Raw genomic sequence first — 17,854 nt, 5'->3', positions numbered from 1 at the left:
AACGGCGGCATCCCTGGATAATCCACTCAGAGAAACAGAGAGCCGCAAGATCATCAAATGAATATCAAACTCGGGGCTTTTTATTTTTTTGGCACGACACCCCGTAAAGCTTCCATTCCACACCCCACAAAATGCGATTAGGCCAAAAAAACAACATTGAGGGTGAAGCTTGCATTTTGTATTCTGGAGGCTTGCTGCCCGCAGAGATGGAGCACCAGCAGGGGTCAGATTTTTTTTGGGGGGGGGAGGTCACGGGCAGAGGTGAAAGTAGATCATATTTGTGCAAGTCTTAACCTTCGAGTTTCAAGCATGGAGGGAAAAATCAGGGAAAGTCTGGTGGAGGAGTCGATGCGAAATTTCAAGCAAGTAGAAAAGTCATCGTCATTCACCAGTTCTACAATCTACAACACAGGTGTCAAACCCAAGGCTTGAGGGCCAGATACGGCCTGCCGCATCAGTTTAAGTGGCCCGCAAAGACAAATTCATATGTGAATTTCAAATTGTTTTTACTTTTGAAGAATAGAGATAGTTAGCATTTTTTATTTTCATTCATTTTTTTAAATACATTTTATTTTTAAATATTTGATTGGATTTCAATGTTTCATTTTTAAATATTTGAACAGTTTTTATTAGTCTCTGTTTTGAAAACTGAGACGTTCATACATTTATTTGCCGTGACAATTTTAGTGGTCTTTTGAAGCAAAAATAAGTTTGACACCCCTGATCTACAATCATATTTAGTCGCTAATAGGCAATCAGTATAAGGCACATATATATGAGGTGCACCATCTACCCGTCATGTGATGCACCAGGAAAGGTCTGAAGGACAAAAAATGTATAAGGGAGAACTTGAATATTCCATAAATATTCCATTACAAGCCATTATAGTCGTTTTATTTCAGATCAAATATTCCAAAGTACTTTTAACTCCTTGTTCTTGCCTGAGGAAAGTTGTGTGTGTGTGTAGATGTGTGGTGAAACAATGTGTGTGGAACTCGCATCTGATTTGAAGGTAGGCCATGTCAGGCAACAAGCAACAAACAAATCCAAAAATAAGACGAAGGCACTTCAGTGACTGGCGCGCTCCTCATCTCTGAAGTTGATCATGGTTGATTATTCAAATTAATTCCTAATCACTCAAAAATGGGAGGATAGACAAACACTCATTTCCATAGTTGATTCCCCCGCAACCCACCCAACCACCTAGCGGAGTGATAAAGTGGGCCTCAATGTTTATTTATTGATTTATTCATCCGCAGCTTTTCATTCCAAAGTGTCAAACACTCCTTAATCATCGCTTACCGTTTTTATTTTTCATTAAGATTCATTAAAACATCTGCCGTACGTGAACGAGCCATCTGCATTCGCGCAGCTAGCACCGAATGCTAATGCCGCGCGCTATTGTGGATGATCTCTTTCCCGACTGCAGGTGCTGCGAGACCGCGGCGATGGCGAGCACAAGGCCGGCTCCGCTTAGGACCGAGTGTCCCGGCTAATTATGCACATAAATATTCTCGTCCTCGCCGTCTCACTCTCTTTTTCCCCGACTTGTTTACGTCTCATGTTATTAATATAATTCATGTAATCTTGTCCTTTATAGACACGTATTAGAACGTCATCTTGAAAAGCAAGTCCAGAAACAAATATTTCAAGCTTCCTATTAGATTTTGGCTCTTCCCAAGTAAAAAACGAGAAAATACAGTTTTGAAAGAAACAACAGATCCACGTCGCTGGAATGTGTTTGATGATTCAACGACGGTTCTCGAGTCTTTCTGCCTCATAACGGCAACGAGGGCACGTCATTATTATTACTCTTATCATCAATATGAATTCATAACCATGCGACCGTGCTGCATTAAGGCCGGCCGGGCCGGCAGATAGGCTCCTGCTTGCGAATCTCGCAATTATGTAGATTTAATAAGGGCTTTGATGCCGCTCATTGTCCGAGCACGCAATATATCACAGATGATCGCTTGACCTGGCTAAATCCCCTCGCAAACAACGCCGGAGAAAAGCGCCGATGTGTCTCGCTGATATCGAGGCCGCCCGCCTTTTGTCCTCATCTATTCAGCGGCGGCGGCCATTATACGGTTTTGCAATCACATGTGCGGCAAGCTGATAATACTTTCCATTTGTGCCGTCATTAACTTTTGAAGCCGGGGCGAAAGATTCCCGGTGAAGATCGCCAACGTGGCTTCATTAAAAATCATCTAAGGCCACTGACACGACCGCCGCATGTTTTTTCCTTATTCAACCTAATTACTCTTTTCGGGTTTTGGTCAAAGCTTTACTGTCAAAACGAGAGGGCGAGGAAGCCAATTATCAACCGTCAAGCCCAAAAACCACGTTCACTTTCTAAAGACTTTTTGTTTTTTCCTGCATCTTTACAAATATGAAAATATTGCGGATCAATAAAATTGGCGCCGAGAGTTTTACAAAACTTCCAGTTTAATTGGGACACAGGTGCTTGCTAAAATTTGGTGACTTTTCGGGTATGATGAGACTCACAAAATGGTGATTAGTTCAGTGTAATAATTACAGAGATTACAAGAGGACCTTGAAACCACCAAGTGCCCTTGCCGTAAATATAAAATATAATATATCTCCCTACCTGACCTCGGCTGACATTGTGAGCCGGTTTATCTACGTGTCAGCGGCTAATGAAAAGGGCACAATGTTTAAATACTAAAAGAGTTCTTGGCCTATTGAAATAATCCAATAAGATGTTATCTCCACCTCCCGTTGAAGCCTATCTCTGGCATTGTGGCCCGTTGTGGGCGTGGCGGTGTTCATTCACTCACCGTTTTGTCCGACACCGTGTCGACTCGGAAGCGGTGAAAAGGATTGGCACGCCGTATTAACAACCGCGATTAAATTTAATGAGCCATCTTGCGGGGATCTGATCGAGGGGCAAACAATAGCAAGGAACACAAAAAGAAGCTTTTGTCGGCCCAGGTGCTCGTGAGCATTTAGCACGAGGGAGTTTTATTTATTTTTCTTCTTTTTGGGATGTAACAAATTAGAAATAATAAGTAGATTTTTACGGCCATTTTGTTGTGTACACACATTTCAAATTTTAGTCAGTGTACTGCTAGCTAAGCGCGCGAGTAATTTTGTGCTTGAATGATTTATAGTCAATGAGGAAATAAAAAATTCACCTGAGTTGGGGTCCACGGAGAAATAGGGCTGCCCCTCCAGGATGCTGTAGACTAGCCTGGCGCTGTTGCCGTAAACCGGGTCGTCAGCATCGGTGGCGGTCACCTGGGTCACCGGGGTACCTGCCGAGAAAGAGCGTAGCATAAATCGTTTCGTATATATTCTTTCTTGGTGGTAGATCAAATGAAATCAAATTCAAACGATCCTTCTCAATTTAAGTTTGGGTCGCTTCCAGGACTCGTACTTTGAAGAAGTCTGAGTAGGGAATCGACCCAAAAGAGCCACAATCCGAGCAGATGGGTGATGTTAAACTCTCATTTGTCGCTATAATATACTTACACTCCGCCTGTGTGTGTTTTTCTGGCATTAAAGTGTCATTCTGAAATTGTGACACGGCCCCCACTTGAGACTCCTCATGACAAGCGTTAAGCCTTACTGAGCATTCTGCGTTGATTAGCTGTCTCCTGCTAGCTTCCAGCTAACCTGATGGATGCAGGGTGTATTTATAGACACAAGGCAGAAGAAGTAATTAGTCAACTGAAAGCTATGTTCCGCTCATTTTTGTGTCTGATTTTTAATAACTGTCCATTTTTTAACATGTTGGCTCACCTGAAGAAAAAAAAAATGTGTGAAAATCCTATTCAGACGTGCAACCTTCACACCTCTAATGTAGCGGGAGCCTCCTGGGAAAATTTCCAAATAGATTAGCCACGACCATTCAATCGGGTTATTGAAAAACAGACTACTGAGGAGTTATTAGTGAAATTTAACCGGTTCGGGCTTATGCATGGTGAGTGATGCCCTCGTAAGTCCCCGTGCAGGAGCAAAAAAAAACAACAACACAGACAAGCTGGCTAGAAGCTTCAAATAGGAATGAAAATGGTGCCTGTGAAGGATGTTTAAAAGGTGGGCTGGCTACAAACGCCGAGCGGTCCCTTGTCGTCACACGACAGAATTTATTTTGGCCTCGGATGCGGCAATTCAACCCTTCCAAAAACATGAAAAAAAAAGAATGCACCAGATGTGATAGGAAAATACAAAAAAAAGCCTGCAAAGTTCAATGCAGTCTGGCCAACAGTCTGTGCTGTGAAGTCCAAGACAGGGTCTACAATAAATGGGTTTCCGGTTGGTTCTGACTGGAATATAGAATTCTTACTACCCCTGAGGCAACATGGTCGGACCGGGCATAACAACGAGACCTTAGAGGAAAGGCAAGCCACATTGCAGTGGAAGAAAACACGGCGATTGGAAGGGCGGCCATTTTACGGCTGCCGAGAGCCATTGTCGTCGTCTTGGGCCGATGATTTCACAACGCGAGGGTGGTCATCCGAGACACGGTCGCTGCACTAAATCACAGTCCTGAAGATTTATTCTTGCCGCCCGTCAGTTACACCTCCCGTGGTGATTACGTTGTAGACAAACGAGTTGTTGTTTGCCTCGTAAGCACACACACACACACAAAATGGCCACTTTTAGCCTATAACAACACAAACTACTATTATTCGAGTAAATATTCATGCTAGTTTCTTTTTTATTATTTTGACAGAAGGCATTAGAAGTTAAGCAGCACATGCGATCATTAAAATCGGTCCACTTGTGTGTCCGTGCGGAGGAACAAATTAGATCCTGTGTGTTGTTTGCCAATTGTCAAATGAATAACAGGAAAGACAGCCAAGGAAATTGCACCTTCTCCCGGAGATGCCACGTCTTATCTTTGCTCAAGTTAAATTACTGCCACTAGAGCGAGAGAAGGCAGCCAGACACACACACATGCACACTCCTAATTATGAAAAGTACCTTCGTCCTTCTAAAAGGTGTCTGACGATTGCAAACAGGCTTTATAAATCCCGAAGTGGGGGGGGGGACATTGAGGGTGTGGTGGTTCATAAAAAACAGTGCAAGCGGCGAGGCATGAAATAGCTCCATCTTTCTTTCTTTCTGCACCACCCCATTCCTGGATTTAAAAAAGTGACGGATTACAACACCATTGTTTTTTTTTTTTTTGGTTCCGTTTCAAATCAGCAGATTAGCTTTTCCCAAAACATCCTGGCATGCTGAGAGATGTTGGACCCTAGCGAATGTTCGCCGCTGGAGAAGAGACATTTTCCCCGCCTTGACATTGTGGAGATTACGATGCAGGCTTCAAACTTCTGCCGGTGTGGAGAAGGCCGGAAAAAAACATGGGGAGGAGGGGTGATGGGGATTATCCGTTTTAAAAGCCCACAATGGAGAATGTAATATGCCAGAATGAGCGAGTATAATGACTCGCGGGCGCGTAGATACTAAATACGAGCACGTACGATATCGGCTAGTGAATATGTAGTGCGCTTTGTTTCCACGTTTACACTCTAACGACCAGTGAAGTGAAGGACAAAATATGGGTGGGTGTATGTGCTTCCGCGGGAATAAATGGATTGGAATGGAAAGCGGTGGGGAAGAATTGACGGTGAAATGAATTGGAAAAAAAACGTGGTGAAGAACTGCAATCGTTTTTCATGGTGAGGAGAAACGTCAAGTGGAGTTGATTCAAAATTCAAGCTAATAAATTTCAGAAACTTTTTCAAATATCGATCAACACTTTGACTGGGTCATTATTACACGTGCGTATTTGATTTCATCGTAACTCTGGCTTCATGTTTAGAATTATTATTTTAAAAAAATATTTAAATAAATAAATAAAGTATAAAAATATAAAAATAAATAAATAAATATAAAAACAAATAAATAACTTTTACCCCACAAAAACCAGTTTGTCCAAAATTTAAGTGAAATAAATGATTTTTGCTCCTGGTAGTTTTGAATGCTGTGGCCGCCGAGTTCAAGCATTTTCGAATGTCCCCTACACTTTAAATGTTTTCTGCCTCAAAATGTTTAACTCCACACCCAGTCAATATGTTGGCTAATGCAACTTGATTTAGGTTGGCGAACAAAGGCACACCTCAATTGTTCGTCTAATGACCTGTCAAGTTAACAAATACTGGACTCGCCTCCCCGGAGCCACGACTGCCTTCTGCTTTTACTTTCCATCCCGCCTTCAATCATGCCAGCCACACTTGGGTCTGGTCATATTTTATTGTGAGAAATATATTTTGTGATAAACCATCAGTTGTTTGTGCAAAAAAAAAGTTTTAGAGTGGACAGATGGACAGACGGATACAATTATTTTGTGGTATCCAATATGCTTGGTTTTTTTTGTAAATATCAAATACATTTTATCTGGCCGAATAAAGCTATCTGCCGAAAAATCAAAGACACCCGAGTACTACCATATTTTTCGTAAACATCCAAGACAATTCACGGTAGTCTTTGAAGAACGTTAAGATCAAAGACACTTCAATGAAACATCCAAAACGAAAGAGAAAAGAATTAAGTCAAGCAACAAAAACAATACCGCTTTCAACAAACCTTGTATCTTTTATCGAAAAATCAAAGACACATTGGTTATTAATGAATTATTTTAGCACCGTGAAAATTGAATTTTTGATGACCTGAGCGTATTTAATTCCATAACATCAGCTACAATTTACTTTTATACCAACGCCGGCGTACATGTTTTGCATAAACACGGTCGAGCGTCAAGTCTTAGATGAAACACGACGGGATGAGTTCATATTGCGTTGCCTCACACATCCAAAATGTTACAAAGCAGCAGCACAACCTGCAGATGTTTTGCTCAAGCGTTTTTCACCACAGGGGAGGATTTCCAGTGAAAAAAATAAAAATTGTAAAGGCCTGCCAGCTGGATGACAAAAGTATGCAAATGAGTTACCTGCTACGAGTAAACACTCGTGATATTTCTCTTTGTGTACAAGTGAGCCTCAGCCGGCCACCTTGTTGCCGCACAACTGGAGCACACGTGCTCACTTTCTGCCTATCTTTATTCATGCCGGTCTCGGCGCTAGCCCTCTTTGTGTCCCCCTGGGGCGTGCAGCCAGTCAGACATAAACACTATTGTTTTAGCAGGGCTCGCGCTCTCAGCAGGACGCCGTTAGCCCCCCCGATACTCTCTTCTCCCCTTGTCCTCCTCGGCAAAATCCCTCTGCATGGCTCACTGCCCGCATGCATATGAATGCCGAGCGGCTGGCGGCTGGCCTTCACGCTTGCGCACCACGTCACCCAACCGCCCCGTTTTTGTGGACGAGTTGTGCAAAAAAAAAAAAAAAATAGCACGCTGGGTAATGGTGTCACCATTCCGATGAGTGGCGATGTCTAAGCATCTGTTGATCTTCTAGTTTCATCAACACCAAATCTAATTTCAATGACAATTCATGTCATAGTGTTGTATCCATGCAGCTGACAAAAGGTCCTTTGCAGAGTCGTAAAAAAATGTGTTATATGGAAAGTCAATATTCTCTTGGCAAATAATAAATGGCTGTTGCAAAAATCAATGGAGTTTGCTTATTGCCTAAAAAGTTGCTCTTTACGACCAATCGATCAAAGTAGACGACAACTATTTAAACAAACGGACTGAAGAAATGTTATCATTCACTTGTGTATTGTTGATATAAAGCCAGTCGGTATTTTCCGTGTCGTATTTTCAACTTTTGACGAGTAAGAAGAACTGAGGCCATCTGTGAATTGTCGAACAAGCTGCTCAAAAACTCCAAAAATCTTCCTGACCTTGGCCGGCATCGGTCATCCTTGAAGGAAATAAGCAGACGTTACCGAAGACGCTTTGGCTAATGCGTTTTGCCCCAAATGAGTTGCGATGTTCTTCTGCCGCCTTTGCGCGTCACATCTCCAATTTATGCCCCTCGCCGCTTCCAGGAAGATTCCTATTGATTTCCTATCTCACAGAGTAAATAGGAAGTGCGAGGCCCATTATTTCTCAGCCAGACTGGCTCGCACATGGCTTTATTCAACGAAAAAGCCCGCAGTCCAACAAATGTGATCCCGAGGCACGGACATATCCGTGTATAATAACGCTATGACTAATGCGATTAAACTCGGCGTGAGCATATAAGCGTAATTACAAACAGTGGTCCTGTAGGCCAAACAGACAGAGAGGTTGCTTTTATTGAACTAAGCTGAAATGTATTGATGCAGCTGGAAATATGCATGCAGGGATGGGGAATCCAGATCCAGAAAGTTAAAATCCTACCACAGTTTGGATTTAGTCGCACGTGCTTCAAAGTTGCGCTGACTGACATGGCAGGTAATCCAGGCACCTTTGGTTAAAGCCAAATTGTGGCATGGTTTTATCTTGTCCATATTTTTGGCCATTTTTGTACTACCGTATTTTCCGGACTATAAGGCGCACCTAAAAACCTAAAATTTTCACAAAAGCCGACAGTGCGCCTTATAGTCCGCTGCGCCTTATATATGGACAAAATTCCTCAATTTAAACTGGCCCGAAGCATTGTGTCATAAAATCAATCGTAAAGGCCGCCTGAAGACTATGAATCATGAATCAAAAAGACTATGGATCATTATTTTGTGATTATAAAGTAATTTGTTGCGTCTGAAAAAAGATAAAATGGAGAAGGATTTGATTTGGATTAAAAATCCGACATGATGCATTAATGGTGCGCCTTATAGTCAGGTGTGCCTTATATAAGGACAAAATTTTAAAATGGGCCATTCATTGAAGTCCAGTGCACCTTATAGTCCGGAAAATACGGTATATATACACATACTCTAATATACATGTACAGTTGGAGAATAGCGTGAATGGGTTTTGTTCGAAACTCAACACTTGAAAATTAAATTTTTAGGGTTAGATAACATACTCGAATAAGGAGCACGTCCATGTGATATTCATAGTAGTTTCTAAAAGATCCTTTTATGATTAGAGCACTCCAAAAGAGAAAATGAATGCGGCAATTTTGATTTGGAATACAGATGCCCTCTGCTAATCAAGGATAAAATAATGCATTTTAGATTAAGTGGAAGCTCTGTCTGCTTGGAGTGTCTCGGAAAAATGTCTACACTTGATCCTCGCTTGGGCTTTTATTTTAACCAAAAACGTTTGTACTAGATTAGTAAAAATCGCAACTTTTTTGTTTACTTGGCCAAAAAAGGTACCCAAATGACCTTTGGGTTTATGAAAGCGGTGTACACTCGATATATCAAAAATGAAAATGGTTTGGATTTTGGGTAGAAAAAGCTCAATGTATATATAGTTGTATATAGTTGTTGAGTTGTACGGGAGCCTGCGCTCTCGCACCACCAGACTCTCCAACAGCTTCATACTCCAGGCTGTTAGGATCCTGAACTCGCCCCCCCCCTGCACACTGGCTCAGTTTTGCTCCTCTTATTTATTGGGCTATTTGTTTATTATCTATTATCACTCATTTTATTCATTTGTTATTTATTGTTTGTGCCTTCTTGTTTTTATTTTGTGTCGTCTACTTGTACGTCTATCGTGTACTGTGTCTCGTCACCGTGGGGTAGAGGAAACGGAATTTCGGTTTCTTTGTGTGTCTTGACATATGAGGGGATTGACAATAAAGCTGACTTTGACTTTTTGACTTTGACTTTGATATTTTCTGGAAAAAAAAAAATCACAATTAATCCGAATCTCGAGTGTTTAGCATGTTCTTGTTTCAGTGGTTTCTGAGCGGTCTTTCACCTTCACAGTTATCATTTTTTAACTCAGAAAGGCGGCAAATGGAACTTTCTTTGTTTTTTTTAAGACAGCAGGCCAGTGCTTATACGGAGGCACCGAGTAGCTGATTGTGTATTGATTACATGAACACCAGTGTCACTCTCTCAGCTGCCAGAAGACGAAGAAAAGAAGGATGATGATCAGACAGAATGACAGCCTTCATTTTTTCAGTGACTATTTTTAGAGTAGAATGCCAATTTGGTTAAAAATATACATGGAGATTGAATTAATGAGACATTCTCTTAATGTCTCTGTTTACCCTCATTACGTGAACATCCAATTGGCAATTAAGACAATGTGACAGACTTGGCCTATAGTGTCACCAATTTAGGTCATCCATCTGTCCATCCAACTAAAAAGAATATTACCTACTTGATCATGCATCCATCGACTCATACTAAAAACCATCTCCATTTTCTCATCAGTCCTCACTACAGCACTAATGCCAAACACAGCAAATGAACGAAGCTGCTCATAATTTGACAATGGTGACACGGGCCAAAGGATTGTGGCCCTGGTGAAGAAAAAAAAAAAAAACATCTTCTAAGATGAGATATGCTTGTCAGCATCCCAGAAATTGCTCCCAAGAGCCAATGATGGATAAGGGACGCCACGCTTGTGACGGGGAAGGGGACCGTCACACTTAACACTGACACTGTTATTGTTGTAGTGCAATTACGAGTCTTTTATAAGACAAAGCATGAGGAAGAGGAGGAAGATGATGATGAGAGTGGGGGGGGGATGACGGTGTTTCTCGCTTTTTCATGTCCTTGTCTGTTTCTGACATCCACTTCTGTAGGAGTCAACGGAAGCAGGAACAAAATAATTAGGCGGGTTCTTTGTTGCCATGACACGCCACCGCTTCAAAAGAGGAACGCGGGGAAAAAGTAAATCAGGGAGCATTAAGCTAGATGGCAATTTGGAGAAGCAAGATATTCCTCGTCCACTTTATTTCAGAGAATTGGTTGATGTTGTCCGGTACATAAAATTTGTTATCATTTGCTAGCTAGTTAAACATTTTTTTTCGGTTATCAAGTTTACAACTAAAGTTACAGGGACACTTTTTGATAGCATAAAAGGTTAGCCAGCGCTAGCTAGCTCTTTAAAACCTACAAATTGATTTTTTTTTTTATTATTCCCTGTACAAGCACAACTCAGGTTAAATTGGAGAAAACATTTTGGGTTATTTTTTATTCTCAAAATAGATTTGTATATGCTTCAAAGATTTTTTTTGTATTTTTAGTTGAGGTCAGCAGTAGAATTAGTATGTTGTCTCCTTTGAGTCTATTTTTCAGAATTATCTTTGCATTTACAGCATATGAGTACCTTTGCCACCTCTCGTTGTTAGTGATTTACTTTAATTATTCACGTTTGGGCGCAGATTTATAGAATTAGCAAGAACGGAAAATCGGGGTTGCCCCTTTTAGCCATGTTTAATTGCTCCCAAGGCGAGGTAATAACAAAGCCTAACGGCTGAGCTGTGTTGTCTAATGAACAACTTCATCACAGATAAAAGTGCCAAATGTTTCTTAATTTGAGAGAGCTGCCACCCAAGCCAGCCTTTTAATGTGAATTATTCCTCAGAAGACAGAATAAAAACAAGATTCAGCATAATGCAAATGCGTCAGTATGTTGTGGTTAATATCATGCCACCCCCCCAGAGAGCAAAGACCCCAGATCAAAATTCCTGTTAAATACAAGAAATATATTACTTATGTGTGTGCGGTCACCAAAAGTGTCTTTAATGAGGCATGTACGCTGCTCGCTGGCCGGCAGACAATTCCAAGTTGGTGTTTATTTCTGCGTGCGTGTAAAAAGCTCCTACGCATGCTAGCATCATGCTAATTAAAGGCCCGTGTGCTAGCATCATGCCAATTATAGGCAACAAGTGCGGACGCAGACAAATACATCCTCATGATTTCTGATCATTGACAAGAAAACTGCAAGATTTTTTTGTAACAACAGGCTACATTGATGGCAAGAACCAAATCCGGTTCCCTTACTTGACTTTGTCGCCAACCTTAAACGGTTAAAGGCCATGTTCAAATCCTCTCGAACCACGAAAGCAAAATCCGCTTCATGACATAAAAGGAGGAATGTAAACACGTGGTATGGCTCTCTATAGGTGCCACTTGTTCTTGATTCTTTTTCATCTACCGAAGGCAGCCGCGGTGAAGAGCAGGTTGCAATAGACGAGGACAGCGTTGGAGGGAAAGGCTCAGCCTGAGCGTCGACAACACCCCCAGGTTGCAGCGTGGTGCGAGATGTTCTGAGTCAATTTTTCCATTTTTAAATCCTCACCACGGCCAAACAAAAATAAAGCAAAACAAACCCGAGGCCCCGCGGCTGACACCGCTAGCTCTCGGGCCGTCCGTAAAAATGTGACAGCGGTCCTTCAGCCTCCCACACGCGTGAATCTAACATGTTTGGCAGTTCCTAAGCAGCAGCGCCTTGTCACCTGACAGCCGTGTCGGAGCTAGCGGGTTAAAAGCCTTTTCCACCCTAGAAGGACGTCGGGATGCTGACGTGACCGGCGACTCAATGTGTCCGTCAGCCTGCGCGAGTTCCGCCGGGCTGCTGTCTGACAAACTAATCCATCACGGAGAACGTACCACACGCGCACACATGGAGAAGTTGGCCCGGTAGGAAATGATTTGAAAAGTAATATGAGCGTCACTGTGGGTTCCGTCTTACTAAGAAATCTGTCTGCTTATTTGCATTGGAAGTGACAATTTTCAAAGGCCACGTATCTGAAACTTTATGATTACTGTTGTATATTTCCAGTTGTTTAACCAAATGGAGTACTGACTCCAATACTTTTTTCGAAATCTATCTTGTGAACAGGTTCGGCCAATTCTACGGTGGCCCCTGATGCGACGTCGCTAACCAGTAGTGGGATTGTCTGTGTGTTTTAGTGAGTGTCGTAAAATCACGAGGCTGACTAAATCCATACTGAGTGATGCGGCTGCCAAATTCAATGCCAGGAGAGGGTACAAAATTTAAGCGGCACCTGCAGAAATACACCCAAAGAAATGACAGCAACTAGTGTTCACTTGTTGCTAGGCAGAGTTCACACGGTACCTTTATTTTTCACGTTGTATATTTTCTATTGATTCATTGTTATCGTAATGATAATTTCGAGACCTGAATGTTGTTAAAAAGTAAGAAACACCAAGCTTTGTGTCACCTGGGGCACCACAATGCTGTAGTCACACATGTGCAACCCACTCACACTTCTGCACACCACACACTCACACATATCAACACAACACATTCAGCCCACACACACACAGTGAAAATATTTACCAAACATTAGCAGATATTTTTACCATGTTTCCTCTGCAGTGAAATTGAATGTACACATGATTCTTTTTTCCCAACTTTGAATCGTGTCAGCAGTGCTTTTCATTTGGAGCAGCAGTCAGCAATGTAAGGTTTGCCCGAAGGCCTGAAAGCCAACCGTACTTTGCTCTGTGGCATACAGACAATTAATAATGCAGACGTGCGAGGATGAGAAGGGAAAGGGGATCCTGCTCAAATTCTGTAAAAGCACCCCGAGCGTGACGGGCAAATGCTCGGAGGCGCGATCGAGTCCCGTGTTATGCTTTCTTTGGAGGATTGTGAACTCAAACTTGCGGTAATGGGACATTGACTAAATTTGCAATTGCAAATCAAATTCAAAAGCTCGGGCGAGAAATTGTTAGTGAAACTATTTGTGCAACACTTAAAAAAAAGGGTTGAACTGACCTCGTCCCTCAGGATCCAATCTAACGGAAAGATTAAACAGTTTGCAACAATACTACTTGGCACAGTGGTCCTTAAAGCCAAGCTGTTCTTGACTGAGCAAGCAGTCCCAAGTCGTCCGCACTAAATTGGTCCTCTTCCCACTTTCATAACATCCATGATGGAGTCTCTCCTGAGCTACCGCATCAAAGGTAAACACGTTAAGGTGCTTCCATCATTGATGGCGGGATCATAAATAAAAATGTAATCTTTTCCCAGCAGCAACATCGGTGGCAGCAGGCGGCTTGTTGAATCTTTGACGGCGGGCGGCGGCGGGAATGCTTTCGTGTGGAGTCGGAGGAAATCACTTTAAAGCTGCTCCACATAGCAAACACCGTCACTTGACAGCAGTCGGCACTCTAATGAATGTTACATAGTGAAAATTAGGTTCCTTCCAGTGTGCAAACTAAAAATGACTATAAAAAAAGTTCCTATAGAATAAATAGCTCCTGACCTGCTGTGAAAAACTTAGAGTGAAAGAAATCCACCAACAGTTGTCTTTTTAATTGCGAGGAAATAGAGAATGTATTTATGCGCATTAATGGTGCGCCTTATAGTCCGGTGCGCCTTATATAAGGACAAAGTTTTAAAATGGGACATTCATTGAAGGTGCGCCTTATAGTCCGGAAAATACGGTACTTGTTCATATCTGGCGCCAACACACAAAGGAATGTCTTGTCATTCGATACTGTGCTAACGCTCACAGGTATGCTAGCTGATTTTTAACTTAGCATCCGAAGATCATAGTTGTGTTTTTCAAAGTTTATGAACCAAAGAATGCAGACTGGTAGCAATAAGAGTTTGAACAGAGAGAATCATGATGCTATGAAACCAGAATGTTTTCACTGTGTTGCCAGATTTGCATTTGTTTCCTCATTTGGAAAACACTCTCTCTCATTTACCTTCTTCAAGCATGCCGTCTTTGTGCTGGTGACTAAGTGAAGCGTGACAAGAAAAGAAATGTTGTTTGAGGCGCCCGGTCGGGATCTTATGGAGATTGCGTTGAAGGGCTTCATTACTTTTTGCTCTCCCTTGAGGGAAGGTGCGAGAGTTAGTGTTGGCTGGGAGACAAACGGGGAATTTTAGCTTCATATGCTAACTAGCGTGAAAAAAATGCCAGATGCTAGAGGATGCGTGGAAGACACATTAGCTAAGGCACGAAAAGTGGAAGTCTAATATGACATCTACTTTGTAAACAAAAACAGTGGCAGTAATTAATTATGAATCTCACAATATTGCAGCGGGGCATGTCCTGCTTTGAATTCAAGAGGGACTCATGACATGGCCTTGTCATTGCTAGCTAGCAATACGCTTTTGATACCACGTCAAACCTGGTAAAAATAGTTTTTGTTTTGTTTATTTCTACTTTTTACTTGATTCTCCTCCAGGGAAATATAAATAATATATAACCTCTGCAAAGGTGCCAAATCAGACCGTTGACACTTCATCTGCAGTAGCTACAGGCAAGAGCAGCTAAGACAAATGGCCGAGCAGAAAAGGGGAAAAAAATAAAAATACTCGGCTGAGTTGCTGACAGGTGACACGTATGGCGGATCACAAAATTGGATACGGCGTAAACATGAAGATGCGAGACGACGCGGGTCATCTGAAATAGATTCGAGAAGAAAAATATGAAGATGTCACTACTGTAAAATGATCTCTGCTGTTGTTATTGCTCGACGAATAACATGTGAATGTGCCAACGATGGTTTCCGTGTCTCGTTTGGTTGATCTTCGATCCCAGAGATACCCGTAAGCAACCGTTTCTTCCCTGGGTACGACTTGCGCGTTATTTCCAACCTAATCCCAGCATGTTGGTTGAAGACCTCCGAGGCCTGGACGAGTTGCGTTCATACGGATTCACCCACAAAGGCCACCGAGCAAGACCAAGCTTTATGGCCCGCTTGGAAACCTCTAAAGCCGTCGATGCCAGGCACCACTTCGCCCCCTCTGGCTGGTCAGATGTGCCCCTGCCCAGCTGCCCACTGTGTTAAAGGGCCAGGGGCCTCCTGCCACCGACTTCATCTGCCAAGCCGCCGCACTACGGCGTCCAGGAGCAGCAGCCACGCTTGCTTTTTATAACTTCTTCTTTATTCATGTGACCCGGAAACACGGCAAGATTATCATTATGAATTAAAGAGCATTTAATAATCCCCGACTTCCTGAGATATGATCATCACTTCCTGCATGGTAAGATAATATTTTTCAAAAGAACATCTGGCCCAAGTAGAGCGTGAAATGGCTTCTCTCTCTTTCCATGGATCAAAAAGATAAATAGACGGTGGGAGATGAAAACGATGCATTCCCGATCGGCATTGTCCAAAAAAGGTCAGATTCGTCAATTAAGGTCAATTACTGAACTTCAGGTCATGATTCAAAGAAATACAATTGTATGACCTTCTATCAATTTGTATGGACCGATAATGACATAACAAGCTAATTAAATGGCTAGTTTAGAACTCTGACATGCATGAATCATCACCAAATCGGCAAATATGTCCGCCCAAGGGAATATATACATGTGGTTGGGAGCATTTGAAAATTAGCTAACGTGAAATTGAGGTGCATATAAATAAATATACGCAGGTTCATTACCTCGATAAAAATGGATTAAAGTTGTCCAAAATGGGGGAACATTTTTGATTTTCTTTCTTACATGGTGTGTCGACACCGTAAAAAACATTATATTCTGTGGTCTGAAAAAAAAATCATTTAAACTGAAAATAACCCGACAAAAAAGCGTAATGTTGGCACAACAAAGCAAACAAGTGACTAAATCTTTGAAATGGGGTTCAATAAAAGGACCAGCCATTCTATAAACTCTTATTCCTTTGTTGCGAAATGCCGGGAAGAAAACTTCAAATATTTATTTGAATCGCACCATCATCCAATTTCAAAATGTTGCCTTCACCCAACATTTTGTGATATAAAAACATACCATTTCTATGAGCCGACTGAATCTATTTCTGTGACTAAGACGACAATGAGATCCTATTTTGTAATTCCAAATGTTTCACAAGCCTTTTATTACGTGTGTAGATGGGACACGGGAGCTCATTCCTCGGCATCTCGCCCTGTGATGAAATCTACTCGTTTGCGCGGTGACAAGCCCGAACGTAATCAAAAAACATCATTACGCCGCCGCGCATTCCCCCCTGCCGCGCTTTCCGTGACAAATCTAAAAATGCAAATCAGCCGCAGGTAATCTATTGCTCAGCTCCAACGGAGACATTTTTGGCGCCGCTCTCTGCTTACAGGTGATCAAGTGGCAAATTTCTTCCCCCCCATCTGGTCGCCTCGGCCCGTTTATTAACCGCCGCGATAATGACGCACCCGAGGGCCGTCCCTCACATCAAGTGCACGCTGCAACTTTGTGTCTTTCCCCGGTAATTTAGTAAGAAGGGTCGCGCCACCTCCTGATTAAACCTCACTCGGGTTGAATTTGTCGTTTACGCCGCCGCCGCCTTGCTGTTAGCCGCTGGAGAACGTTGGCGCCCGCCGACATCGGGCATATGGCTGCGACACTTTCATGCCGAGACAAATCCGTCAGCTTGTAAATAGCCTTAAAAGTCGAAGACCCCATTACGGCGGGTAAAAAAAACCAGGACGGGCTAATCCTGTGAGATCTATCCAATCCACGCAAATTAATTAACATTTTAATTGCACTTAAGCCTGCGCAAATAGAGTAAAATGAGCGTTTTTAATTAAACGCCGTGCTATGATCAACATACTTGTGGATCAGGTGTGGAAAAAAAGGTGTTTAAAAAGGCACGTTGTTGTTGTTTTTTTTGACGTTGGAATTCTCAGTGAAATATTTCCTATTTCCCAACAGCCACCCACAGCTGGTTCCCATCTGCAGTTTGTAGTTTGCGCATCGTCGGAGACGACGAGGAACAAAAGAGCGAGCAAAGAGTCTCTGTGTAAACACAAAACATCGGTGAAGCGATATTCTGTAGCGTTTCGCTCTCTGAGGCTTCTTTTTTTTGGGGGGGAGGCAAAGTCGTACTTGACAGAACTCGCCGACTTTCCATTTGGGACTAATGCATAAGAAATGGAAATTGGCATCTCTTTGTTGACTGTTGCTCCCTTTTGTCACGGCTGATTAATTAAACATTCGGGAAGGCTCAGTTGTTTGCCTGAAAAGCTTCTCTCGCTCTCGCTGGCTCGCTTGCTCACCGACCGATGACTTTGCTAAGTTTCCCTCAAGCGCATGAAACATTAGCCCGTTGCGGCAGGACTGAGCGTTGAACGCTCAGAACGGCTTTTGTGGCTTATGTCAATTTGTAAGACACGAAATATTCTTTAAAT

The 17,854-nt window shown here is 42.4% G+C and overlaps 1 protein-coding gene across 1 annotated transcript in view; it reads right to left on the bottom strand.

Moving 5' to 3' along the window:
* Nucleotides 1-17,854, bottom strand: part of cdh8 (cadherin 8) — a 64,600-nt gene that overhangs the window by 17,860 nt on the left and 28,886 nt on the right. Inside the window, exon 3 of the mRNA XM_061275892.1 lies at nucleotides 3,159-3,278. Within this exon, the coding sequence (XP_061131876.1) occupies nucleotides 3,159-3,278 (120 nt within the window). The remainder of the gene's footprint in view (nucleotides 1-3,158; nucleotides 3,279-17,854) is intronic.

Source organism: Syngnathus typhle, linkage group LG4 (assembly GCF_033458585.1).
Source record: "Syngnathus typhle isolate RoL2023-S1 ecotype Sweden linkage group LG4, RoL_Styp_1.0, whole genome shotgun sequence".
Classification (NCBI taxonomy): Eukaryota; Metazoa; Chordata; class Actinopteri; order Syngnathiformes; family Syngnathidae; genus Syngnathus; species Syngnathus typhle.
Note: the sequence above shows the minus strand (reverse complement) of the source record. Positions and strands in the feature narration are given on the sequence as shown.